The sequence below is a fragment of the Medicago truncatula genome, chromosome 8 (genome assembly GCF_003473485.1).
Source record: "Medicago truncatula cultivar Jemalong A17 chromosome 8, MtrunA17r5.0-ANR, whole genome shotgun sequence".
NCBI lineage: Eukaryota > Viridiplantae > Streptophyta > Magnoliopsida > Fabales > Fabaceae > Medicago > Medicago truncatula.
Window position 1 is genome coordinate 40981321 of NC_053049.1, and position 27937 is coordinate 41009257.

At 31.3% G+C, this 27937-nt stretch overlaps 3 protein-coding genes across 3 annotated transcripts; all 3 read left to right on the forward strand.

The window, feature by feature from the left end:
* The first annotated feature begins 338 nt into the window (after positions 1–338).
* Positions 339–7094, forward strand: LOC11413108 (kinetochore protein NUF2 homolog). The gene is made up of 11 exons (XM_003629923.4): positions 339–690; positions 767–991; positions 1084–1177; positions 1265–1444; positions 1752–1841; positions 3269–3376; positions 4201–4254; positions 4790–4904; positions 5667–5824; positions 6064–6159; positions 6772–7094. The coding sequence occupies exons 1-11, from the start codon at positions 521–523 to the stop codon at positions 6859–6861; spliced, it is 1380 nt and encodes a 459-aa protein (XP_003629971.1). The 5' UTR covers positions 339–520; the 3' UTR covers positions 6862–7094.
* Positions 7095–17942: 10848 nt separating this feature from the next.
* On the forward strand, positions 17943–20463 carry LOC11414626 (11S globulin seed storage protein 2). The gene is made up of 4 exons (XM_003629925.4): positions 17943–18098; positions 18723–18932; positions 19149–19878; positions 20007–20463. Exons 2-4 carry the CDS (start codon positions 18737–18739, stop codon positions 20158–20160), a joined length of 1080 nt encoding a protein of 359 aa, XP_003629973.2. The 5' UTR covers positions 17943–18098; positions 18723–18736; the 3' UTR covers positions 20161–20463.
* Positions 20464–25773: 5310 nt separating this feature from the next.
* LOC11414628 (glutelin type-A 3) lies at positions 25774–27907 on the forward strand. Its single transcript, XM_003629927.4, has 3 exons — positions 25774–26089; positions 26610–27336; positions 27606–27907. The coding sequence occupies exons 1-3, from the start codon at positions 25894–25896 to the stop codon at positions 27757–27759; spliced, it is 1077 nt and encodes a 358-aa protein (XP_003629975.1). The 5' UTR covers positions 25774–25893; the 3' UTR covers positions 27760–27907.
* Positions 27908–27937: the final 30 nt, after the last annotated feature.

Genomic DNA, 27937 nt, shown 5'->3' on the forward strand with positions numbered 1-27937 from the left:
ATAATCGGGTTTGTCCGAAGATAAATTGCATGAGATTTGCGATGATATGAGAATGAGTTAGAGAAGTGACGATATGAGATTGGACTAGAGGAACGATGAGCGGTGACGTGTGAAATGAAGTCAATGTTAGAAATTCAAAATAGAAAATGAGTATTGTAGAAATAAAAAAGTTTTGTGTGAGAGACCTAGCTTGAGAGTGTGTAAAATAAAATTAAAAAAAATCTTTACATTATAGAATTATCCAGAATTTCATTTATTTATTTTTTGGTTCAATCTCAATTTGTACAATTGAACAAAAATCAATGAAGGAGCAATAAGTCTGTCTATTCACCAGTAATTTTGATTTTTGTATAGATTTGATCCGTACAGACGCGCACTGCTCGTGTATCACTCTACTAAATACTAAAAAACTTTGGGCGGGACTCAAAATTTTCAATTTTCAATTTTCAATTTTCAATTTTGAATCACACACACGGTCACTTTAACAATCTCTGCGTCTGAGTAGCGGTTGAAGAAGAACATGGCGATGTCGAACTACGAATACCCAAGGCTTCGCCGGCCAGAAATAGTTCAACTCCTAAACAACTTTCAAATTGCTACCGTTACAGAGAACGACATCTCCAACCCCAGAACCGGCGTCGTTTTGGATCTCTACACTCGCATCCTCAACTACCTCGATTTTCTCCACGAGTAACTATCCCTTTCCCTTCTCTTCAATCTTCGCTTCACGCGCTTCATTTTTATTCTCTTTTTGAATTTCTCACAGCGAAGACAACGGACAGCTTGATTTCGATGCACTAGAGCATCTCGAGAATCCCGACCTTCACGTTGGATCTATTCATGCTATCAAGCTTTACAACAAGATCAAGGAAATGCTTAACTTACTTGAATGTCCTAAGAAATACACATTTAACTTTGCCGATCTTCTCAAACCCGATCCTCATCGAACCGAGTTTTTCCTTGGAGCTCTTCTCAATTTCTGTCTCGACAGGTTCGTTCGTTACTCTCACTTCTTCAACCATTTCTGCTAAATCATCAAGGAAAAATAAAACATAACCTAATTGTTAAATTTTTTAAAATCAGGGATGGGAGATTGAATGCGATATCAGAAATCGTAGACGAATTCAACGCGTTGGAACAGAAGATAGTTGAGATTGAAGAGAATAATATTACACAGGTTTATAATATTGAATGATTTTTATTTTTATTTTTTTGTGTGTGTTGGTATTGGTGTTTTATTTGATAGATTTTCATTCTGTTATAGTTGAAATTGGCGATTGCTGAATGCAATGAAGCGAGGGAAAGGGAATTGCCTTCTGTTCAGGAGGTGGATGCAAAAGTTAAAGAGTTGCGTCAAACTATTGCGAACCTGAACAATAAACAGATGTCATTGAGAAGTACAATAAAGAAGTTGAAGGAGAAGACTGTGGAAATGGATGATAAGGTATGCTTTAACCGATAGTGAAAGTTTAGCATAATGAGTTGCATAGTCTTACTTCTTGATGTTGGGTTTTTTGAGTAGTATATGGAATACATTTCAGTAAAGGCATAGATGTTTATGTGAATAATTAATGGTGGATTAGGACATTTAACCCTGTCAGTTATGTAACTTGAACATATATTGCAGACTGCAGCTTAATCTGATCAGTTTATAATATATATTAATTCCTGTGTTGGTACTTGGTGATAAATTATTTTACTTGATGACAATTCTTACTTCTAACTCGATTTTCCTTTTGTTATTACCTCAGATTTCTGATGCTGAATATAAACTGGTACAAAATGTTCAAGAGCATGGAAATCTACTTTCAAAAATTGCTCAATCGCCTGATAAAGTACAGGTATCATTTTCATGTTGGCTATTAGTCTATTCTGTTCACAAAATCTAACTTATTACAATCTTAGCTTTGAAATGTAATGGACATTGCATTTTTCCACCCCATCTTCCTGTGTGAATATTGTAAATGTGTTTTATAGGACTGCCCTTACCTCTGTGTGGTTACCACAGTGGAAAACTCTCGCGACTCACAACCTTCTCTTGGGTAGTGACCGGTGCACATGCTAACATTAACTTAATACATATTTAGCCTGGTAAGCTTGCTGTAACATAACACCTGCGCTTAGCAAAACAAGGAGCTACTGACAATATCAGCAACAGAGAAAAAATCATCCAACATAATTTATGTCCTTCATATTCCATAATTTTATTGTATCAAAAAATTGTGACTACACAAGTAGCATCTCAAAATGCATAATTGTTTACACAACCCAACATAAAAGAATAACTCATAGTTGCATTACACCAAAGTCACAACATAATGGCTGCTTGATAGGTCTGTTATTGTTAGTTAAGTAGTTATTTAAGAGGTTAGTTAATTGGTTAATGGGTAGTTAGTAGCTGAGTTGAGACTTGAGAGGTAGTTAGGCCAAATAAGACATGCTGCCTATAAATAGAGAGGAGGATTAGAGATGGAATCATCTTGCCATTTGAGAGGAATAGGGCCTTTTAGCATAGGCAGGCAGACCCTCAATGTGCTGCCATTGTTTGTAATCAAAGGGATTCCCATTTTCAGTAATAACTAATAATATACCCGTATCTTCTATCAATTGGTATAAAGCTCTTTGTGGGCTCGGTGGGTGGACATCATGATGAATCTTCCACCGTGGTTCTGTTTTTAATGCTTCCTACCAAATTGTCATTGATTCATTTTGTGTGTGGGTGCTTCCGGTGGTAATTGCTGTAGGAGATTTGAGGTGAAATTGTAAGAAATTGGTAGTAGTAGGAAATAGGTAGGCAGACCCAAGGGAGAAGGACAGAGATATGGAAATGTAGAAATAGACTCTTTTATACGTTTTTCCAAAAACTATCTTCATTGGTTCATAGTTCATATGTTAAAAAATGGTATTTGACGTAAAACAGGTCACTGTTAGTGTTATTCTGGTATTTGACAGTGTTATTAGCATGTTTCATGAATTCAGCCTTTGGGTATTTGCTTGAAATAATTGCTCTTTTCCTTTAAATCAGTCTGTTGAAGATGTTTGTAAGTGTGATAATTTAATTGAAAAGAAAACAAATTGTAGGAACTAAATTGAAAGTAAGAGGAGACTAGAGGCACTAACATTTATTTTAACCATGAATTTATTATCACTGTTCGGGTGAACAAACACTGCATGCTTATTTTAAGATGTTCTTGCTGTGTAGAGTAATCTCTGATTTTATCTTTCTGCCTCTACCTATTTAAATTTGCTTCCCTTATCTTGCATGAAGAGAGCTCTAGAGGAAAAGAAATTAGCTCGAGAGGAGGCAAGAAATGCTGAAAGATTAGCCATGCACAATTTCCATGAGAAGACTGCCCTTGTTGAAGTTATTTCCAAGGTATGTTGTCATAGGACGGTATTCCCTCCATACAATACTATGGTGTTTTTAGAATCTTTATTTTGTATCAAAACCATGGGTGTTTTAAATATCCACAAGCTATGATTTGTCTGTATACCATGTTGAATTTTCCCTGGTAAAGAGCATTGAAGAATAAGCTGCAACATAATAGGGCTAGTGGGATCACTTAATCTGCTTTTTAGAATTTTCCTTACAGATGTTGTCGTTCAGTTTCAACATTATTCATATTTCTTTTTGGCAACAACATTATTCATATTGGTTAAACAAATCTATGCACTAACCTTGTAGCCATTTACTCATTCTAGAAAGGAAACTTAGGCTTTGTTTGGGAGTTTGGAGGGGAGGGGAGGGTTTTGGAAAAAAGGAAGGAGCAAGTGGAAGAAATAGAAGACATTGGGAGGAGAGGGCTTTGGAGGTTAATTTTTTACTCGTAATAAAAAATCCCCCTCATTTGGGGGAACTCAAAAATTGTATTGGGGGAGGGTTTTGGGGGGTTATGGAGGGTTTATATGAATTTTTCAAATCCAATCTATGTTGTCATAATATTCTTAAAATTAAAAGTATATTAATCATAAGTATTAGTTTATCATTCTCTGAAAAACCGTTCTTTCAAAAAATGTGATTTTTTTTTGTCCATTTTTCTATATATTTCCAACCTCCCAAAGCCCTCCCCTCCCTTCCCCTCCAAACTCCCAAACAAAGCCTTAAAAAAAGTAAACTGCATCTCATGGGTTTATGACTTCTATTCACAATGTAATGTTTTGTCCTAGATAATACAGATCACTTTATCCATTACTTGTCAGGTACACAAAAAAATGTCAAAGCACTACAAGCAGGTGCAGGTTACACAAGAGCAGGTATTCCTTGTCCTATGGCTATTTGACTCATGCTCTGTCATTTAGCATGACGATTGAAATTTTGTTATGAATTTGTCCCTGTATATGGAGGAAGGAAAAGCTTTTTCTTTTGTTATTTTGGATTTGAATGAAGCTCATGATGGTGGTGGTGTCTTGGAGATATGTTGTAAATAATGTATATTTGTAATTGTTAGTAATAATTGTATTTCACCATTAATCAGGCCCATTAGGTTTAGAAGAGTCTATTTAAACTAATTAATGGTTGTTCTCTATTAACAACTTTGAAATATATCAAATACATTTTCTACAAGACCGATATGAAACGTTCTATTATGATCTGCGGGCTTTTTCTTCCTTCAAAGATATTTAAACTAATTAATGGTTGTTCTCTATTAACAACTTTGAAATATATCAAATACATTTTCTACAAGACCGATATGAAACGTTCTATTATGATCTGCGGGCTTTTTCTTCCTTCAAAGATAGTTATTATTGTGCAAAACCTCTTGTTTGATTTCTTTAGCACTTCCTTTAGGTCAATTCTGCTAAAACTATTGAAAAGGATCTTAAAACATTAAAGGCAAAACTTGGTGACGAAGAAGTACTGGAGAAGTCACTTGAGGCCAAGTTGGTCGAAAAGCAAACTAAAGGTACGTTCTTGTGCAAGCAAGTAATGCTGGTGCCCCATTTCCAAATGGCCAGCATATCTGTGTAAGCATGAGTTATGATATTTTTTGTGATTGTTTTTTTAAAAACTGTTGACAAATTACCTGGCATTGTGGCATGTTTTTTTTATCAAACTATTATTATTATGATGATGACTCTTAGAAAGTGTGGTTGGGCCTAACACAACCCCACCAAACTGGCTTGTAATGTGAGAATTGCCCCCACTTTTGAACACATTGTCAGACCATCTCTTATCTGACGTGGGACTCTTTAACAATGACGATCATCATCATCTTGTCTTAGGGCCTGTATGGATTGAGCTTATGCAAATAAATAAGCTTTTATGCTAATTCATAAGATCTTACTAACGAAAATTGTATATTCACAAGTTGTTTTTTCATAAACTACCTTAACAAATTTATAAATAAATAATACATTAATACTTCTTTATTTGCATAAACTGCTTTGCATAAGCTCTAAAATAAGCCAATCCAAATGGGCCCTAAGTGAATCCATTGACCGACTGAAGTGGCACATATGCCACTACGCAATGTTATCTTTCAAAATTTAAAAGTTTTCAATTTCCAATGCAATGATTACACAAACTTTTATAAAAAGTTACTATTTAAAGTCCTTAGCTAGTGCCCCCGGGGCACTAGTTAACATTTCCCAAAAACTTTAATGCTGTATAGCATTGCTCTTTATACATGTATATTATATGTGTTTGTTGTGTTTTCCCTCATCAGTTGAACATACGGAAGGGTTGAATAAGCAGTCAGAGAAAGAATGTGGTTTCATGATGGATGAAGGAACTAAATACCTAAGCAGTATAAAATCAGAGGCGGAATCAAAGAGACGTGACATTGAAACAAGACAGAGAAATGTTGAGGCTATCTTATCGAAGGTACCATTTATTAAGTGGAATTGAAAACTCCATTGGAAAGTATAAACACTGAATATATGCGTAACTAAAGAAAACATTACTTCTTATCTAAATACTTATATTTTTGAAATCATAACTAGTATTCTTTACAGCTTCAGAAAATTAATCAATATTCTTTAGGCACTTGTTTGCATTTCTTTTCATAATAAAATGAAGTTTGATGAAAGAATACATTGTTATTTCTTGTCTGCAATTGACAGGTGGATGTCATAAACAGTAGAGAGACCTCAGTAAAAGAATCTGCAACACTTAAAGTGGATCAGATGGAAATTAAATGCAGCGAGCTTTTCGAAGTGGTATGTTGCCATTTATCTTCTTTTGGAAGCTTGTTGGTAATTGGTATAATGCCATTTACAGAAAGTTGAATCCGAAAATACTGTAAAATAGATCGTGCTTCTATTTGCTTGACTTTAGAAGAATACAATATGGGCATATATATATACAACTCAGCAATAGTTAATTTGGTAATGTAAATCTCCTATAATAAAGCTGAAATCTCCTATAGCTAATCTATCATCAAAAGATATCACTATAATTTCTCTTAACAAATACTCTGCTTTGTTTCAATACTTCAAATTGCATCCATACCTGAGTCATAAGAGAGAAATGAAAATTTGAACTGAAATTCAATAAGAGGGAAATGAAAATTGTAACTCAAATTCAAAGTTGCTCTATGTCAGTTGCAAGTTGCAACTTTCGCATAGACTTTACCTTTATTTTTCTTCCTTCTGTAAATAGATTATGTGTTTCTTTTACTGTTTATCATGTCAATTGAGCTCCAATCCTTGTTCTACACACTGCGTGTTAATGTTGAATTGTTGATTGTCAATTTTGAGTGATGATTCTTGTGTTAATTATTGTGATAGTGAACAAGAAATAACTAAACTTTTATGTTTGGGTTGTTGTAGTTTCGTAAGTATTCCAACTCGTTTGATGCACGTGTGGTTGAATCTGGGCTAAAGAATGCAACCGTTAAAAGAGCTGGATTTGACAATTAAGATTCCGTTTAATTAGGCACTAGACTTGCACAGCAATGCTGAGCACGTTTGATTTTCCTTTGTTAAGACATAGGTGTAAAGTTGTATCTATGACTATTATGCCTGATAGATGTTCAAATTATTGTATATATCTGTTATTTTCCTTTGTTAAGACATATTTAAGTGGTTGATTTTTTGCTCAAATCAACAGTTACTTTTTGATCCTTAAGGCTGCAGCAGATTTCGTTTTTAGATTTCTTGTTTGCACTTTGTTGTTTTCTCTTTTTGTTTTGTGTTCAAAGAGTGTATTAGTGAAACTCATATTCAGTGCTGAGAAGTGAGTTATTGTGGGTTAGAAACTTGGAACCACACCTTTACAAGGATTAAGGAATGAGTTGTTTATAAAATTTTGGGTTAAATATGTTTTTTTTTCCTTATAAAATTAGGACTTTCTGAGTTTAGTCTTTACTTAATTTCAATAGTTATTTTAGTCCTTATAAACAAATTCATTTACTTAGTTTTAGTCCCTACTCAGTTATTTTGAACATTTTTTTGCAGATGTGTTAAGAACGTTATTTAAAGTTTCTCCGCAAAAAATTATCTTAAAATTTGATTTCTACCTCCAAATTTTTGTTACTTTTAGGGGTGTTCAAAACTGAACTAACCCAATAGAAAAACCGCAAACCAAACCAATCCATATCAAAACTGCACTTAGTTCGGATGAATTTAGACGACTTTTGCATTGAACTGCGCGGTTCGGTTCGGTTTGCGGTTTGCATCTCAGGAACCGAACCATACCAAACCGCAAGAATAATGAATATATGTACTAGCCCAATTACATGCTCAAGAATAATCTTTTTGATTCCATTTTTCCATTGTTGCACCATCAGGTTTGATTCTAATTCATTTCCATCTCTTTCAATTCATTTTCGGTGATGAATTTATTTCCTTTACTTCCCAATAATTTGTTTCATGATTATGTTTCTTCTTAATTTTACATATTTTGATATATGTTTTACATAATATTTGATCATATAAACAGCAAAATAAATGGTCATACGTATGTCTATTTTGTAACAAGTTGGCAATATTAGAGTTAATGTAATATTTTTTTAATCTCGCGATAAACTGCACAAACCGAACCAATCCAAGCCGCTTGGTTTGGTTTGGATGACTTTTTAAAAATCAACCGAACCAAACTAAACCGCATGCTTTTTTATCTCGCGGTTTTGATGACTTTTATGCTCAAAATCAAACCAAACCGCACCGCGAACACCCCTAGTTACTTTTCTCACAAACTTTTTCGTTTGAAAATTTTCATATTTAATTCATGTCATGTTAAAAATCTAAATTTTAGTAAATAAGTCTTTTGTAATGTTCTAAACTTGTTTACAAAAAATCGTTAAAAAATTTAAGATTTTAAGGAAAATTAAATAAACTTTGTTTTTTTTTTTTTTTAAGGAAATAAACTTTGTTTTAGTAGAGACTAACATTGAATGTAAATATTTTTTGTAGGGGTTAAAATTGCTATCAAAGTTAAGTAAGAATTAAATTTAAAAGTTTTCAATTTTATAGGGATAAAAACATATTTAATCCTAAAATTTATGGTTGGATTGCAACCTGAATTGAGTTGTTTATAAAATTTATTGTTTAGTTGCAACTTGGAAGTTAATTTTAATTAGGTCTTTTCAATAAAATTTTGGTTCATAATGTAAAATCATTTTATATATCATAAAATATGTTTAAACTAACGTCCTTCAATAAATGTGGATGTTGTCCTTGTGAGCTTAGCTTAGTTGGTAGGAACAACACATAATATACGCAAAGTGCGGGGTTCGAACCTCAAATACCAAAAAAATAAAATGTGGATCCTAGTTTTTTCACATAGAACAATGAACTACTCTCTCTTCAACCAAACAAAGCCCATAGAAATATTCTTTTTTTCAACACTCTTTATAAGATAAAATTAGTGTAGATCTCACTTTTTATGTTTAATTCATTTCTAAATCTAAAATGTGGGACAAGCATTGCTGTCACCTAATGAACGAGGGGAATAGATTTTTTCATGTGCAATTGAGAGGGTAAAATGTAATCTGCCACCATTCTATCTCACTTCATCTAAATTCTGCATGTGTTTATCTCTTTTGATGAACAGTGAGAGATCACACTTTACTCACATGTATAAATTGCACATGAGAGTATTCATTTTGATGAAAGTGTGAGTATTAAAGTGTTGGAAAAAGAGTGTTCTTAAGACTCCTTTTACCTCTTTTCTTTTTTTAACACTCCTTTTACCTCTTTTCAAGAAAGGATGAATTTGTTTAATGAAATGTGATTAGTAACTAAGTGACTTAGTTCAAATGGTTAATGAGCTCTATCAAACGATAAACTGATCGAAAGAATTCGAGTTCAATTTCTAAATAGAGAAAATCTTAACTAAACTATACTTGTCTAACGACTAAACTTCAAATGAAGATAACATCTTTCTCCTAAAAACAAGAGAGTTAATAAAAAAAACGTGATCGATAATTTAATATTATCGGTTCACATAAAAAAATGTCTTAATAATGTAAATATTAAAGAGCCAGGATATGTTGACTCAGGAGTAGTACTTTTTTTTATTACACGTCACGAGTAGTTATAAGATAAATTACTCTACTCGATAATTCTTTATAATCAATAAATTTCACTAATTTATTCTCTGTTATGAAATAAACTAAAAGCACAAGATCAAAGAAGAAGAGGAAGAAGAAGGTGAAAACACTTTTTATTATTCTCTTCAGAAGTGTGTCATTACATTGTAATGTAGGTCCTATTTATAGGATACATATAGGTACATGAATGATCACATTACAACCCACTTACTAATGAATTTACTAGTGGGAGTTACAAGCATGTGGAAGCGTTATAGATGGACATCTAATGATATATATTCATAACATTCTCAAATTAATAGTTGACTTATAACAAACTTTTATAAATGTAAATAAATGTTGCTTGATTATTTATACAGGAATGATATATGAACAACCTTGAGGTTGTCCACACCGTCTTTTAATACGGTAAAGTAGTATAAATTGATCTTTTTTATTCATTTTATGTAATCTCGAAATCCGTGCCAGCTTGAATTGCCTTGGGAATGATACGGTGTGGCTAAAAGTTGTTGGTTTTTGGTTGTTAATATAAGACCATCCCCAATGGTTCAACATATTCAACACCATTCAACACCCACTTTTTCAATTCCCAACACTCTACATCATTTTCTCTCTCTTATTCAACACTCATTCAACTTTTACCCTCTCCAATGGTTTTTCATTCAACACTCTACCCCACCACTTTTTATTTCTTATTCTTATTTAATTTTTGTTTTTATAATTACATAAAATTATCGATTATAATTAAATTAAAATAATACAATTAACTATTTATTTTTTAGTATTTTTGGAAAGAAAAAAAATTGTAAAATAATTTATTTTTATTTTCTTAATTTAAAATGCAAGTACAACAAACTAAGCACACGACACACAAATAACTTAAAATGCAATGCAAATAATTTGAGGACGTTGGTTGAAAAATTCATTTGGATTTGGATAATTGTTGGGATTTTCGTAGTTAAATGGGTAATTAGAATAATTTTGGGTGTTGAAATGGTTATTATTGGGATCCATTTCACTAAAAATAAGATTAAAACTTCACTTAGTTTGCTAATAGAAAGATAATAATAAGAAGAATATAGTGAAAAACTTGGTTTTTTTTTCTGTGTCCAAATTAAATGAACCAAGTCTCTATTTATAGAGAAAAAAAAATCATGAATTTTGATATTTTTTTTTATTTTTTTAAAATTAATTTACAACGAAATAATTGAGGTCCAATTGTTAAAATTATAAGAATCCGGACAACCAATTAAAACGCGCCACGTGTCCCTATCTATCCAAAACTCGTTTCTCTCTCCGCGTCTCTGAACACTCACGCGCCCTGTCGGCACGTGTGCTGCACGCGCCATCTTTCAGCCAATTGCAGCGCGCCGCGTGGCATTCCGGACTGCTTTCAACACAGTTGAATCTATTCATCCTCTCTCTCCTCTTTCTTCCAATTCAACACTCATTAAACACACCATTGAACATGGTCTAACACTTCTCTTATTTATATATTATAACAGTAACCAACGGTTGAATTAGTAAAACTTATTGTTTACAATGCTGTAAAACTTGATATTGTTTAGACCAAAAAAAAAAAAAAAAAACTTGATATTGTTGAATAGTAGTGATCTCAATCTTAGTAAAATATGTTTACAGTTTCTTTTTCCTTTTCGTACGGAACAGATCTCAACTGTAAAATGAATCATATATTGTTGAATAGAAGTAGTGATGATTTTGGTTGAAACTTCATAGTCTACTCATTTCCAGTAAGAAAAAAAAAAGAAAAAAAATCTTGTTGAGAGAGAGTTGAGATTTGATGGGGCACCGAATCTCTTTTTAAAATTTATCCGTGATCTCACAATTGACATGTGGAGATTAAAATAATTCAGGTCAATAGAGATAGATCTACTCTAAAATATTAAACACTTCTTTTTTCAAGTTGTTTAGTGATTAGATTTACACATTTTTAAATAAGGAATTTGAAGTTTGAACTCCATCTTTGCAACAATGTCTATGGTAATTATAAATTGAGCTACATTTATGAGACAACACATACTTAATTATAAAAAAATATAAAGTCTAAATAATAAAGAAAACATTTTAATCCACAATACTGTGAGTTCAACTTTCACTATCAATATAATTTCTTTAGGTAATGATTTGTAAGTATTTATGTAAACGTTATTTGAGCCTTGAGTTCTGCTCTAACTTTCATGAGCCATTAGGGCTCAACCACCTAAACTTTTTTCTACTAAAAAAAGAAAACATTTTAAACGTATTAAAGAGACTTGATAATTTATTTTTATACCCATTCTTATTATTTGTTCTTGGTATTTTGTGTTAAATTAACATTTTCATTATTTTAAGCATATTAACTTACATACAAACGTTAATGCACATCCACTTAAATTAATTTTAGAAGGCGTCTATTGGTATCATACATTCCTACCCCCTGTTGCTTTGGACACATAGTAGGCTTTCTCTTTCTTAATTTGTCCCTAAAAACATGCCTTTTGAAGTAATTTTGTTATTCCATATTCATAATTATCTCTCTCTTGCTCTAAATGACTAAATCAATCATGTAAACTTTTTTTCTTCTTCTTTCATACCGGTTTTCGACCCACCAATGGTGGATGACTAATCCAACTCATGCATAGTGATATGTGCACTGATCAAGCGTTGTTCCTCCTGAAAATCGAATTCGATATTTCCCGAGTACGTCCTTAGAAGGAGCTTCTTGCCGCTAAAATCCAAACAACTTGGTTCAAAGAAAATGAAAAAGACGAAAAACCTTCATATATTTTATTTATTTATTTTCTCTCTTTCGATCATCTTTTATCAAGAAGGGTGTTTGCTGTTGACAAAAAACCAAACACCACCCTCCATGATTTTTCATAAATATCTTCCTTCCCTCTTTGTTCATAAGCACAAGGTTAACAGTTTGTGTCAAAACTAAAGCTATTTTAATTCCAATATCAAAAGAACAAATATAGCATTTTTTTGGTAGAAGACAAATTTAACATATAATGATAAAATAAATATTAGAAACATACATTTTAACACACATTTTTCAACATATTATCTTTAATTGATTAAAATTCACATGGATTCAACCAAATTTATATGGCCTCACATGATCTGCTGGAACCCATATGAATTTTAACCAATTAAAAAGAATATGATAAAAAATGTGTTGTTAACATTCATCTGATGACAAAACAGAAGGTGTAGCTAGTAGAACAAGATATGGGATATGTGATCATCACTAGCTTGGATTCCGGCAACGAAAAGGGGTGATCGTGTTTTGCAGAGATGAAAATACCCCTACGCATTCAACTCACGCTAGTGTAAAATTTAACGTGAGTTAACTCAGGTGAATTAGAAAAAGGGTTGGTGTATGAGTAATGGTTACATCTTTATATAAAGCTGCTAATCATTTATACATGTGCAGGTTATCAGTAATGGTTTCTAAGTTTAACCAGCCTACGGCTATTCCCTCTGTTTTAAAATGAGTGTCGCTTTAGTCAAAAAAATTGTTTCAAAATGAATGTCACTTTACATTTTCAATACAACTTTAATTTTTTTCTTCCAACTTTACCTTCAATAAATATTCAACATTTTTTCTCACAATTTTCAATGCAACTTTAAGTTTGTCTTTTTCATATAAAACAAGGGCAATTTAGTAAAAATATTATGTCTAATGATTATTTCATTCCATTCCTTAATCTGTATGCAATTGGTTAAAACGACACTCATTTTAAAACGGAGGGAGTAGTACTTAACCGACGTATAACTATTGCATGGGAAATTCTAATATAAGCACAAATATAAATCCAAATCATTTAGACACACACAACAATATACATTAACTAATATTTTTAATATTAACAACAATAAATTAATATTTTTTCTTTTTTTACATATTTCTATTGTATTGTACGTGTGTCTAAACCAAATATATATTTGTAATTGTGACCACATAAAAATAAAAATTGCTCCTATTGCATAGTTAACCTATAACACTTTTCTTATAACAACCAAAGTAAAACAGACAATCATTCAACAGACAAATTTAAAAAATTTGTAGAGAAGAAACTAAAATTTATTAAAGCTGTCAATTTGTAGAAAAGAAAAATTATTAAAAATTTACACACTAGATTCCATTTATATAAACACCACAACCCACAAATAGACCACAGGGCAAACATCAGAAGAAGTAAATAAATTATAAATATAGTGCTTACTTATTTCTCAAACCAAGGGAGGTCTATCTATGTATTACAACAACCATTTTTACACTAGCGTGAGTTAACTCACGCAAAATTAACATTAATGTGAATTAACATGCGCATGAGTATTTTTGTCTTTTCAATTGAAAGTGAGCAATTTTTGTTGGATAAATAGCATAATTCTTTTTTTTTTGGAGAGAAAACACGATGAACAGTAGTTCAAAGCCTCTTTGCGAGAAAAATGAGAAAATTAATTGTATGCTTTCAAAAAAACAAACAAAATTACCCACTTACCCTTTCTTTTAAGCTTGTTTAAAAAGGGAAGAAATTGCTTTTAAGTCCAAAGTAAAAAGTTGTAAGATCCTAAAATACACCTTCAAAAAGAATATATATTTTGTGGATGTGCATTAGTATTATAAGCACACAATTTTGAGATGTGATATTTCATTTGTCACACATTTTTTTTTTTAAATATTCATTTGTCACATATATAGTCATTATTTTTTGTTGACAATATACATCATCCGGTCACTATTATAAGTAAAATTTTGCATTTTAGATTTATTCAATTAATGATATATTTAGTCTTTATTATAGACCACATACATTATTTAATAAATAAATCTAAAATATAAAATTTTGCTTATAATAGTGACCGAATGGTATATTTAGAGATATCTATTTAAGAAGAAGCTTCTGTGAGTGGTAAAAATGTCTATATTAGGTGTTAGTACCACAAAACCAAATATAATTATTTAAATGTCATACTATTTTTTACCATAAAAAAAGAAATGTCATGCTATTTTATTTTATATGTCAAAATGTCATACTATTTTTCAAAAGTAGCTAATTTTATATGTTGGACATTTAATAAATCTCATACTTAAAAGCCTCGAAACATTATTACTGAATATATTGAAATTTGAAAGGAAAAGGAAAACTTCCTTTTAACCTCCTCCTCTCCTTTGCGAGGAGTGCACTAAGAAATAGACACATCACACTTTAACGAAACCTTTATAATCCATAAAAATGTAACTAAATCAAGAGGCCTAGTTTGAATTCTATGTCCTCTAGTTACTTTTTCTAATTTCTTCAAACTTTTAAGGGATATATCTTTCCTTAAAAAAAAAAGGGGATATATCTTGAATTGTTTTTTTCCCTTCACGTGATTTGAGTAAAACTAAAACATTATTCTTAGAAGTGGTGATTTAGCCTAACAAAACTTCATAAAATCGGTTTGTGAGATGGAGGATTGCCTCCACTTATAAACACATTGTCAGACTATCACTTGATCGTGGACATAAATGGTGGATGGTCCGATAACGGAAACCTAATAGTGGGTGATTCAATGGATCTTGGAGAGGCTCTGATACCATCTTAGAAATGGTGGTTGTGCTTAACACAACCCCACAAAACTGACTTGTGATGTGAGGATTACCCCCACTTATAAATACATTGTCAGGCCATTACCTATCTGATGTGAGACTCTTAACAGTTATCAAGCTTGTTGATCTGACCTGATCAATAGAACGGCGTCTAGTGTAATGAGTTTATTGTTAGTTGAGTGCTTGCAATGTTGAGAGGTATTGTATTTGTGGACACTCTAATGCTCAAATCAATATATGAGCATAAAAGGGGGGTTGAGTGTCAAATAATATGTACCTTTGGAGACTATGTAAAATCTCTTTATATAGAGGAGACGCCGGTTGACGTAGTTACAACATTTATAGGCGTTGTTCGATAGTTACGGATACATGCAAGATTTATAACCATCGAACGTTACGGAAACTTGAACCGATGTAAACATAGACCTTTGAACGATCGATAACACTTTTTTTATTTTATTTTTAGGGAAGTCAATAACACTTGTATTGATCACGTTCTAGTTTAACAAAAATAGTTTTTCATCAAATTTGACTGGAGTTTCAAATTTTGAAAATTCCTACGAAAACGATTTGAACGAGAAATTATTTGATTAAATTCATTTTCAATTAATGTCGTTTTTTTTTACTGGAATAATTATGTTGTATTTTGACACATAAAATTGTTGTTATGGAACTGAAAGGTCACATGTTCAAGTTCTGGAAACAATTTCTTATGTAAAAAACAGGGTAAGGCTGTGTACAATACACCAAATAGTAGGATTCCTTCCCAAACCCTATGTATGCGAGAGCTTTAATGCAAAAGGTTGTCCTTTTTAATTATGTTGTTGAGTAACCGGAAATAATACAAGGACCAAGTGGATCTACTTTACATTTTTTTGAGAAATTAATTTGTAGTTTAGGTCGACCACATATCTCCTCGCTATCAGGTGGTGCCGAACTTTTTTTTTTTTAAAGAATATAATAATGAATTATTGACATCCTTGTAATTTGCAATGAGCAAAAAAATAAATCTGCATTTTTTTTAGAATAAAAAAATCTACGATCTCCGTGAGCTTAACTCAGTTGGTAAGGATATTACATATTATATGTAGAGGTAGGGGTTCGAATCTCGGACACTCCATTTCTCCATAATTAAATTGTGTGAGCTCTAGCCACTAAACTTAGGGTTAGGAATAGGCCAGGCCAAGCTAGACTTTGATAGGCATGAGCCTCGCCTATAAAAAAATTTGCAAGCTTGAGCCTGACCTATGGCATGGCCTGGCCTGAAAGCCTATTTACAGGCCTACTTATGATTAAAGTCATTAAACATGTTATTTTATTTACTTCTAAGTAGGCTAAATAGGCCTTAAAGTCTATTTTATTGTAAGACTTGTCTATCACTATAAGGCTTTAAAAGCCTATTTCACTATAAGGCCTTAGAGCCTATTTAAAAAGTCTATTATTTGAGTTATTTCTTTATTTTGCTGTTTAATATAAATTATATTTTATTATTAATAAAAAATAAATTTTAATAATATGCATAAACAGACTGACCTATTAAGCTTCGTAGGCTTTTTTGATATCCTAAGCCTAACCTATTTACTTAAATAGACTTTTTCAAAAGCCTAAGCCTAGCCTTTATAATAAACAGATCAGGTCAGACCTAAACAGGTCAGGCCGTAGGCCTCGATAGGTCAACCTGACCTATTCCCAACCCTAACTAGGTTACTTGACCAAAAAATCTACAATTATTTTGGAGTAGGTGATGATATGATATGATGTGTACCACATGTTTTTCGCATCCACGTGTCCTCATTGAAGCTCTTATTATTATTAATTATTATTATTAGAGTCATTATGTTAACTAATGTCTTAGTTGTTTCCGTGAGCTTAACTCAGTTGGTAAGAACAATGTATAATATATGTAAGGTTCAAGGTTCGAACATTAAACACCACAAAAAAAAACTAATGTCACTATCATCTTAACTCAGTTAGTAGTGACATTTTACTTGATAAAAAAAAATATAATCTTTAATCACATAATTTTTTTTATACTATACTTTTTTCCTTAACTAATGTCACTCTCGAACACTAGTTAGCATTTTTCTATTACCACGAATTTATGGTTAAAGTAAGCTTTGCAAAGTACTCGTCTCTAAATGCTCCATAAGTGTGTTTTTGAATTATTTAATGTACAATGTGCACTATTTTATAACACATGTCACATTTGTAAGATTTGCATTATTCATATAACTTATTTTAACCATATTTTTAATTAATATATAAATATAAATATTAGTATTGAAAATGTTGTTCAATTTATTTGGATAAATATTTTCAAAATATTCAATTTTTATAATTTTTTACTATAGATAATTAAAGATATTAGCGATCAAAAGTGTGTATTAACATTTGTAAAAAAAAGTGTGTATTAACATGTGTAAAGTGGTTGACTGTAATATTTATTTTAAAATAAAGATAGTAATTTATTTATAAGGGACGCTTATTAGCATATTCTTATTTATAAAAATATTCTTAGTTAATTAATTATCGAACTTCATATAAATATAGGTCTTAGAGTCCTCTCTATAATGAAATCTCTCACTCAACCATTGAATCAACCTTTTATTCCGAAAAAACGTTAATTAAATGACAACTTTGGCATACATCAATAGATAAATTTAATACATTATCTATCTTTCTAATTATTTTTTAAAATATTTGTGATATCCAATTTATGCTTACAACAAGGGAGATAGGAGAATAACGTAGAATTATTTTCCCAGCTAATCATATAAGTATTCAATTATCTTTCCTTTTACTATTCAATATTCAATTACAACTTGCCACAAAAAACAAATTCAATTACTACAACTTGTCACTAAAAAAAAAAAAATCAATTACAACTTTTTACAGTAAATCACACTTTATTTATAGCCTCAGTCTTCAACGCATTCACGCATCAATTATTGCCGAGTTCGTTGCTTATTCTCAGTTTCTCAATTACGCATCTAGATCAATCGCAGGTATATACTACTTTGTTTATAACTTATATGAATTTAATAATTTTGGTTTTTCTGATATTTACATTCAGCTTAACTTTTGGGACGCTACTGCATAAGAAATTTCTAATTTTAAGTTATGCTTGATATTTCTAATTTTTAGATGCATTATTTTCTACAACATAATTAAGCCAAGTAGTAGTATTAAAAATGAATCCTAATTGGCAAGGACATTGATGTACGGATAACTAAATAAGGAATGAAAAGAAACAAATTACGTGGTCCAGGAATTTTTTCTTCTATCTTTAAGCTAAGAAACAAACTCAATATAGGAGGAATATGTCTCAATCACAAGTACACCAAAAACAGAAGATTTAAAACAAAACATTGGTTGTTGCAGTTGCTTATTATTTCAGCATAAAATACCGAAGACAGCACAATTATAAGGGTGTTTAGATTTCTTTAAAGTTTAAACTCAATTATAAGCAAAAATTAACTACTCAATTGGTTAAAAAAATTAATAAGTGTGAAAGTTAGTATTAATTGTGTCCGGATAGAGAATATATTGTGTGTTGAAGTGGTATATATATTTAGTATTGCTTTTTGAACTAAAAATGGATCACTGATTCATAAATTTAACGAGCAAAGGCTAGAAGAAATCAATGGAGTTGGATCTAACACCGAAGACAGCACAACCATTGCTTGAGGGAGATGGTGGTGGTTACTACATTTGGTTAAGTTCTCAAGTTCCAGTTTTGGCTAAGACTAATGTTGGTGCTGGTCAACTTGTTCTTCAGCCAAGGGGATTTGCTCTTCCTCATTATGCAGATTCAAACAAAGTGGGTTATGTCATAGAAGGTTAGAGAATTAATCATTATTTATTTTCTTACCAACATCAACACGCAATAAATGCAGATTCAAACAAAGTGGGTTAAAATGAACGTCACTTTCAATTTTCAATGCAATAATAATTTTTTCTTTTCAATTGTACCTTCCAATTAATACTCTGCACATTACTTCCAAATTATTATGTATCGCAAACATCACTTATTTGCTCAAATTTGTCAAACGCAGGGACCGATGGCGTAGTTGGAATGGTTCTCCCCAACACTGGAAAAGAAGTTGTTTTGAAGCTTAAGAAAGGAGATGTGATTCCTGTACCTATTGGAGGTGTTTCATGGTGGTTCAATGATGGTGAATCAGATCTTAACATTATATTTCTTGGGGAAACTTCTATAGCTCATGTTTCAGGAGAATTCACTTATTTTTTCCTAACTGGTGTTCAAGGACTTTTATCAAGTTTCTCTAGTGATTTAATAAGCAAAGTATACAATTTTAATAAAGATGAGGTGACCAAGCTAACACAAAGCCAAAAAGGGGTTGTTATAATCAAGTTAGAAAAAGGTCAACCTATGCCTAAGCCAAAATTGGACCTAACTAAAGACTTTGTTTATGACATTGATGCTAAAACACCAGAAATTAAGGCTCAAAATGTGGGGTTAGTCACAACCTTAACGGAGAAAGATTTTCCTTTTATTAAGGATGTTGGGTTAAGTGTGATTAGGGTTAAACTTGAACCTAATGCTATTAAGGCACCATCAAACCTAATTACCCCTGGGATTCAGTTAATTTACATTGCTAGAGGAAGTGGAAAAATTGAAATTGTGGGAATCAATGGAAAACGTGTCTTGGATGCTCAAGTTAAGGCTGGTCATTTGATTGTTGTGCCACATTTTTTTGTGGTTGCTCAAATTGCAGGTGAAGAAGAAGGAATGGAGAGTTACTCTATTGTGACAACTACCAAGTAAGTTAGAGTTTTAAATGAGAAATCAAAATCACAAGTAACTCGACCATTTTAAATTGAATTTATTTATCCAACGAATTCAATTTTTTATTCAACTTAAACTCATTTGATTCGTATATTTTTTACAGACCTTTGTTTGAAGAGTTAGCCGGAAAGACATCAGTATGGGGAGCCTTGTCACCTAATGTGCAACAAGTGTCTTTCAATGTGGATTCTGAGTTTAATAAACTTTTCATATCTAAGGCCACAGAAACCACAAGTCTCATTCTCCCTACCATTTAGTTTGACTTGTTTATAGTATACCCCAATAATATTCTTATGTGTGGAATATTTCTTTTATTGAATATGTGTGGAATTTATGTAATAAGGTGTTTGATTTTTTTATTTTTTTTGTTAATTAATAAACCCTACCCAAATGGTGGGTAGAGTTTGTATGCCATGATGTTACATCCAGGCACCACCATTTATAAATTTTAATTATCGGAAAAAAAAAAAAGTTCTATGATAAGTATAAATATTGATTAATGTGAATTGTGAAACTACATGGACATCCAACCATGATAAGCTTAATGTATTTTGGTAATACATACGCAACATGATCTTAGTATATGTGAATGTCGTGTCAAACATGAGATGTTGTAGAAGAGTTATGAGCCTAGGGAAAGCTATTGACTAATCCAACTTAACTCTTATCACTTGAACCCAAAGTCTGAAGGTGTTGTTAAAAATAATGATAATTAGAAAATAATGATAATTAGTTAGTAGTTTAGGTGATTAGTTAATTACTTGGTTGGTTAGTTAAGCTCCAAATATGTTTTGTTTTTAAGGGGTATGCTCCAAGTATGTTCTATAAATAGAATATTAATGTATTCATTTTTAAAGTATCTTTTATCGAAATTAGTCTCTGAGTTTGTTTGTTTTATTTCTTCTTTAAATATCTATATATAAAAAAGCAACCACAAATCCCTCCAAAATCTAATTGATGTGTCCTTCCTTAGTTTTACATCGTCTGCTAATCAATTAAGATGTATGTCTTCAGACCTCTCAATTGACAATGAACATTTCTTTTTAGACTCTTCAATACCTCTAAGGTCTCTTAAATATGGTAGTTACGGGCTTTAGAGATATTAGAGAACGTAAGGAGAAACGTCCATTGACATAAATCAAACCATCATGAGGATTGTTTCAACCTATTGACATAAATTTATTTTTGGATACTTGAAAGGATTTCATGTTACACACCACTTATATATAATTTTTTAATATTTGAAAAACACTCAAATCTCTAACCCAACACCTCACACACATTTCTTAAACAAGACCAACTAAACATCTATCAATAGTTCTATGTCTTTATATTTTATTTTTTAAAATATTAAAGAGACGTAAGATCCACTTAGAGAGATGACTTAGTAAAACTCATTTACTCTATAAACCTCACTTGACTTTTCTATCCAGTTAGGGTGTCTATTAGGAATAAAAGGCTGATGAAGTTAAGCCTCCCTTTTATTGATGGTCTTAACCCAACAAACTTTAGGGTTCTGCTATATAACTATTATATAATTTCCTTTTTCATATCCTTAATCAGTGCCTCGGAGGCAGCGGTTAGTATTTCCCCAAACTTTATTCACATCATTGCACTATAATGAGAAGATAAATTAATTTTCTGTTCTAATAATAAATTTGAAAAAAAATTAATATAAATATAAATTATTCCAAATTTAATATTACTCTCAATTTTTTTAATTTTAGCAATAAATAAATATAAAAGAAAAATGTTAACGAGTGCTCCCGGGGTACTCTTTAAGCTATCAAAAACAAGAAATTATTCTTTAAAAAAGTCAAATATTTCGATTTCCAAAACATTAATTACATGCATTTTCATAATATTCTTACTACTTATGGTTCTTAAAGAGTTAACAAGACCCTATATATTTATAGATGAAGATTGTAAAAGTATAGGATAAAAGCACATGTGATGAAGCATGAGTACGATTGCACAAAATAAAAAGGGTATATATGGTGACAATGGTGCAATGTAAGAATGATCATGATTGAAAGGGAAAATACAAAAGGGTATATATGGTGTATGTTGAATGGGACAACTTCGGTGTCTCTATTATTGACGCTGTGTTGGACAATGTTAGGAAGAAAACTAAGTCTGTATTACTCATTTGATTTTCAACGGTTTTTAAGATTTTGATGACCTAAAACGAAACTATAATTTGGATCCTAATTAATAAATAGTATTAAAAGTAATTTTTTATTACGTTGAGAAATAATCTAATAAAAACATTAGACTTTATATAAAAAATATTAAATTTTTTATTTAATATTCAATTGATCTAATAGAGGTGGACCAATTCATTATTGAGGGGATGCAACTGTACACTTTAAAATTTTTAATTTTTCTTTTCATTTTGAACCCCTCACATTTTCATTTTGCATCAATAAATGTATTTTTCACCGACGAAACCTATCATTTTTCACCTTGTTGTTGTTGACTGACAACTGACATATACATGCAATGGTACAATGTTAACTGAAAATTTTATTTTTTGTTACAATGTTAATTGTAATTTTTTGTTTACAAGGCGAATGAGACAAACCAAACAAGAAAAGAAACGGAACAAAAGAAACAAATTACTCCCTAAGGAAGAAAGTTCCAGAAGCAACGTTCCTTAGCAAATTGAGAAGACCATTTGGAGGGGATGCATGAATTAACAAGTCATGGTTCCCTTCTCTAAGGGTGTGATAAATAAAGACTTTGCTTTAAGAAATAAGTTCTTTAATGTACTGAATTAAAACAATATAGAAATGATACTTCACAAAGGGGTCATTGATGAGGTTAATGCAGAGAAGATAATCTGAGTAGTATACAAACTCATCAATACCCAAGTCTTTGGCAGTGATGAAATCTTTGTAAATTTCAGAAGTTCAGCGAACATAATATAAAAAGAACATGTAAGGTGAGTTGACAAAGCCGATAAAAAGAAACCTAAATTATTTCAAAGGACGCCTCTAAAACCAGCCCTGGATGAAGACCCAAGACAACTCTCATCCACATTTAGAATGACACACTGATGATTACTATTATTCCACTTGATTAAACAATCATCTGAAGCAACATTAACATTGTACGAGAAGCTATACTTGAGGACTTCTACCGTATTGAATATTGAAAAAGAGGCGGTTTAAGGACATTGTTTTGCTATTCAAGCACATCAAATTTCGGTGTCTCCAAGCCCATCAAACACACGGTGAAAAGATGATTGATTGTTGTTCCGGACTAGGCCGAGGCCCAATCTCGGTTAAGACCCGACTCCAACTGAGATTCATTGCAGAGTGAATCCATATTATGGACATGCACTAAAACCCACTAGATCATTGTCTAAACCTTTAACATGGACTGTCCAGTTCAGATCCAATGTCGTGATTATTTCTAGAACACCATTCAGGACACATGTCCAAGTGAAGGCCTAACAGCCAAAAGCCCATTTACCCACTATATATACTATTGCACAATATTGGATCATCTATCTCCCTCTTTTCCCTAATATTTGATTTCACTCTTTGAGCGTCATAGCACGTGTAAGTACACCACCCTTCTTCGGTTGAGAAGGACTTACGACAGACTATGACGGACCCATGATAGATTACTCACTCTTCTTAGTAGCACTCAACATAATAAATATTATTTATAGGACTAAAATAAAATTAGTTAAATATTTTTTTTGTCCCTACAAAATGAAGACCTTTTAAATTTAATTTTACTTAATTTTAATTGTTCTTTTAGTTCTTTCAAAAAAATTCTACACAGTCTTAGTCCTTGATAAAATTAAATATGTTTAATTACTCTTTAACGCAACTCTTATGTTTTTAAACCATTTTTTGCTAAAATATTTAAATATTATAAAAAGTTTCTCCATAAAAATAAGTTCAAATTTTATTTCTAGGTCTAAATTTTAGTTACTTTTTTCCTTGAAAAAAATCATATTTAATTAATCTAAACTCTTAAATTTTTTAATAGGTTTTTAAAAGACATGTTCAGAAATTATAAATAGTATATTTAATAAAAAAAAAATTACGAAATTTGGTAAAAGAGAGTGCCGTACCGTTTTGCTCATCCGTGAAATTTAGTATGCACCGAATTCGTACCATTCAACATTTCTCAAAAAATTAATACATTGTTAAATGACCAAAACTTTGCTTTTTTCCTGTTTTATGTTTTGGTCCTGTTACATACAAAACAAAACTAGGTAATATGGTCCTATTACAGTAAATTTCTTTTCAGACGCTACAGTGACCTATCCTATGTTGTGCAGGGACGCCACTCACTTGATTGAATTATTGCTCTGTACGTTTGCATTGAGGAAAAGAGTTTTCTTTTTCTTCTTTAACAAAAGAGTTAAGAGGACTAGCGTTCAAAGAAAACAAAGAACAAACTAAAACATGAATTTAACATTTTTAAGCATATAAGCCTATTTAATATTATAAAAAAAAAATTCTAAATCTCGTTAGGAAAAGTTTTCATAACATGAATGTTTCTTGATTATGTCGAAATGATAAAATTAACAAGCTAACCAACACTCTGATTTTCCTTCTATAAAATATGTTAAATGTCTAATTTAAACATGCCAACTCAAGAATAACATACAATGAATGCGACACATCAAAGCAAGAGGAGCAGCCCTCTTAATCATGTTGTTATGTCTCATCTCAAATCATATCTACAAGAATCTTTGAATCACTTTGTAAAACGAAAAGGGGTATTGACACTCTCTTTTTAACAATATCTATAACACTTACTCTTTTATCGGATAAAATTCATGTGGATACAACACATTTAAAATGGATCCCACATAAAGTGATAATACACATGGGTTCATCCAATAGAAATTGAGTGTTAAAAGAGACAGCTAAAAACAGAGTGTTTCTAACATTTTTCTTTACAACAAGAAAAACAAATCTACAATTATTACCACAAGCTTTCCAAATTACATCAATCGAAAAAAATTTTGGCTTAAATTCTAGCATATATTTGTTTTTTTACTAAAGAATATTGTGTGTATCAGGTAAAACCAATAATTTATGATTTGTTTGTTATAAATTAAAATAAAAGTGATTTTATCAGTGAATAATTTAGAGATTTAAAAGGAAAATTAAGATCTATTTTGCGTTTGTTTAAAAAAGAAATGTTACAAAATTAACTCAATCTTTCACACTTATTTTCTCTCATCTAGAAGAATCTGGTTTTTAGAAGCTACTTCTAACAACTTCTAATTCAAAGTTGTTTTTATATTATATCTTTTTAAAAAGTTGTAAAATAGATGCAATACTCTTAAAAATAATTATTAAAAAAAAAAAATTCCCTTCAAAAAGTTATTTGAAATGGACTCTTAATTTATAATTTATAAGCTCACATGACAAAAAAAAAAAAAAAAAAACTTGTTTGATATTTCTATTTTATTAAAAATTTATAACTTATTCCAAAGGTCGATCCAAGAGTAATGCCGCCAATGCCCTCACTTTAGACCTATCAACAAAAAGTTAATGATTAAGTGTTTTTTCACTAAGTATAAACAATGAAATGAAGATAAATATACAATTTTAGCGAATTAAATTAACTTAATAATAATATATAAAAGATATATCAAATTAATAAATTAAGTCACTAATTTCTAAATACTTTAGTATTATTTGATATACATTTTATTATGATTTAAGGATATTATTTTATGTTATTTTATATTCATCTTCTAATTAAACCGCTAATTTTACAACCCTTTAATTAACTTATCAATTATAACCTATCCCCTATTTTACATCTCTCTTATTTTCCAAGCCAATCATAAGCAATCAACAACTTGGAACAGTATCCTACTTCATATATATATATACCTCCCTCAGTCTTGAACTCATGAACTGAGCTTGCGCGTTCACACTATATTTTTGAACTAAGGAACACTGATATTTATAAATTTTGAAAAGCTTTTTTAGGGGAGAAAAAATTCAATGGAGTTGGACCTAACACCTAAGGCAGCACAACCATTGTTTGAAGGAGATGGTGGTTGTTACTACATTTGGTTAAGTTCTCAAGTTCCAGTTTTGGCTAAGACCAATGTTGGTGCTGCCCATCTTGTGCTTCACCCAGGAGGCTTAGCTCTTCCCCATTATGGAGATTGTTCCAAAGTTGGTTACGTCGTAGAAGGTAATATTAGAGAAATCTTAAACTATTAAGTTTTGGCTTAAATATGTATTTCCTTTCAATTAAGGGTCGTTTAAAAATTGGTCTATGTAATCGCTAATCCTGACAATTTACCCTTGCATTGTTTAATCATTTAAAATTTCGTCCCTCTCCCCACTTAATCACTGCCACGTCACTAATTTGATGACGTGACAATCACTGTCATACATGAAATTTCAATTTTACCCTTGAGCTTCCAATTCTCTCTTCAATATTTTGTCCTCTTCTTAAAGGCAAAATTGGAATTTCACGTGTGATAGTGATTGCCACGTCATCAAATTAGTGACGTGGCAGTGATTAAGTTGGTCAAAGGACGAAATTTTAAATGATTAATGATTGCAAGGCTAGTTTGCAAGGATTAGCAAATACATAGACCAATTTTTAAACGATATCTAATTGCAACGATGAAATACATATTTAAGCCTTAAGTTTTTTATAATGAATGTGTTTAGTTATTTATTCAAATGTCCTCAAATGCATGCAGGGACTAATGGTGTAGTTGGAATGATACTCCCCAGCACCGGAAAAGAAGTAGTTTTGAAGCTTAAGCAAGGAGACATTGTACCAGTACCCATTGGAGCTGTTTCATGGTGGTTCAATGATGGTGACTCAGACTTTAAAATTATATATCTTGGGGAAACTTCAAATGCTCTTGTTCCAGGGGAATTCACATATTTTATCCTAGGTGGTGTTCTAGGACTTTTAGGAAGTTTTTCTAGTGAATTAATAAGCAAAGTATACAATTTTAATAAAGATGAGGTGACCAAGCTAACACAAAGCCAAACTGGGGTTACAATAATCAAGTTAGAAAAAGGCCAACCTATGCCTAAGCCACAAATGGACCTAACTAAAGACCTTGTTTATGACATTGATGCTAAAGCCCCAGAAATTAAGGAAAAAAATGTGGGATTAGTCACAAGCTTAACGGAGAAAGATTTTCCTTTTATTAAGGATGTTGGGTTAAGTGTGATTAGGGTTAAACTTGAACCTAATGCTATTAAGGCACCTTCAAACCTAATTACCCCTGGGATTCAGCTAATTTACATTGCTAGAGGAAGTGGAAAAATTGAAATTGTGGGAATCAATGGAAAACGTGTCTTGGATTCTCAAGTTAAGCCTGGTCATTTGATTGTTGTACCAAAGTTCTTTGTGATTGCTCAAATTGCAGGTGAAGAAGGAATGGAGAGTTACTCTATTGTGACAACTACCAAGTAAGTTGGAGTTTTAAACATTAACATAACTTGTTTGAGAAATCAAAATCACACATAAATGAATCAAACGAGATAAACTATATATTGTTTAAATTGAATTTATTGATCCGAATAATTCAATTTTTATTCTACTTAAACTCATTTGATTCGTGAATCAAGTTGATAATCATATCAATCTAAAACTATTTTTTATTTGGTTTAGTTAATTTTCAGTCTAACATTATTAGGGGTGGGTTGCACTAACAAAAATAATTGTATATTTATTGCAGGCCTTTGTTTGAAGAGTTAGCCGGAGATACATCAGTTTGGGGAGCCTTATCACCTACGGTGCAACAGGTGTCTTTCAATGTGGATTCCGAGTTTCAAAACCTTTTCATATCTAAGAGCACAAAAACCACAAATCTCATTCTCCCTACCATTTAGTTTGGACTTGTTTATATATTCAAATAAATTTCTTATGTGTGGAATTTGTTATGTAATTTGCTTGTTTGTTTTGAATTAATAATAAACCCTCCCTATATGGTGGGTAAAGTTTGTGAATGTTGTGTCTAACATGAATGTTGTAGAAGAGGACCTAAGCAAAACTATTGATTGATTCAAC

Excerpts from the sequence above, each read along its gene's own strand:
- LOC11414626 (XM_003629925.4), top strand. The coding sequence starts at position 18,737 with ATGGAGTTGGATCTAACACCGAAGACAGCACAACCATTGCTTGAGGGA. Across the intron at positions 18,933-19,148 it reads AGTGGGTTATGTCATAGAAG|GGACCGATGGCGTAGTTGGA; the intron begins GTTAGAGAATTA and ends TGTCAAACGCAG. Across the intron at positions 19,879-20,006 it reads TCTATTGTGACAACTACCAA|ACCTTTGTTTGAAGAGTTAG; the intron begins GTAAGTTAGAGT and ends TATTTTTTACAG.
- LOC11413108 (XM_003629923.4), top strand. The coding sequence starts at position 521 with ATGGCGATGTCGAACTACGAATACCCAAGGCTTCGCCGGCCAGAAATA. Across the intron at positions 3,377-4,200 it reads TTGTTGAAGTTATTTCCAAG|GTACACAAAAAAATGTCAAA; the intron begins GTATGTTGTCAT and ends ATTACTTGTCAG. Across the intron at positions 4,905-5,666 it reads GGTCGAAAAGCAAACTAAAG|TTGAACATACGGAAGGGTTG; the intron begins GTACGTTCTTGT and ends TTCCCTCATCAG.
- LOC11414628 (XM_003629927.4), top strand. The coding sequence starts at position 25,894 with ATGGAGTTGGACCTAACACCTAAGGCAGCACAACCATTGTTTGAAGGA. Across the intron at positions 26,090-26,609 it reads AGTTGGTTACGTCGTAGAAG|GGACTAATGGTGTAGTTGGA; the intron begins GTAATATTAGAG and ends AAATGCATGCAG. Across the intron at positions 27,337-27,605 it reads TCTATTGTGACAACTACCAA|GCCTTTGTTTGAAGAGTTAG; the intron begins GTAAGTTGGAGT and ends TATTTATTGCAG.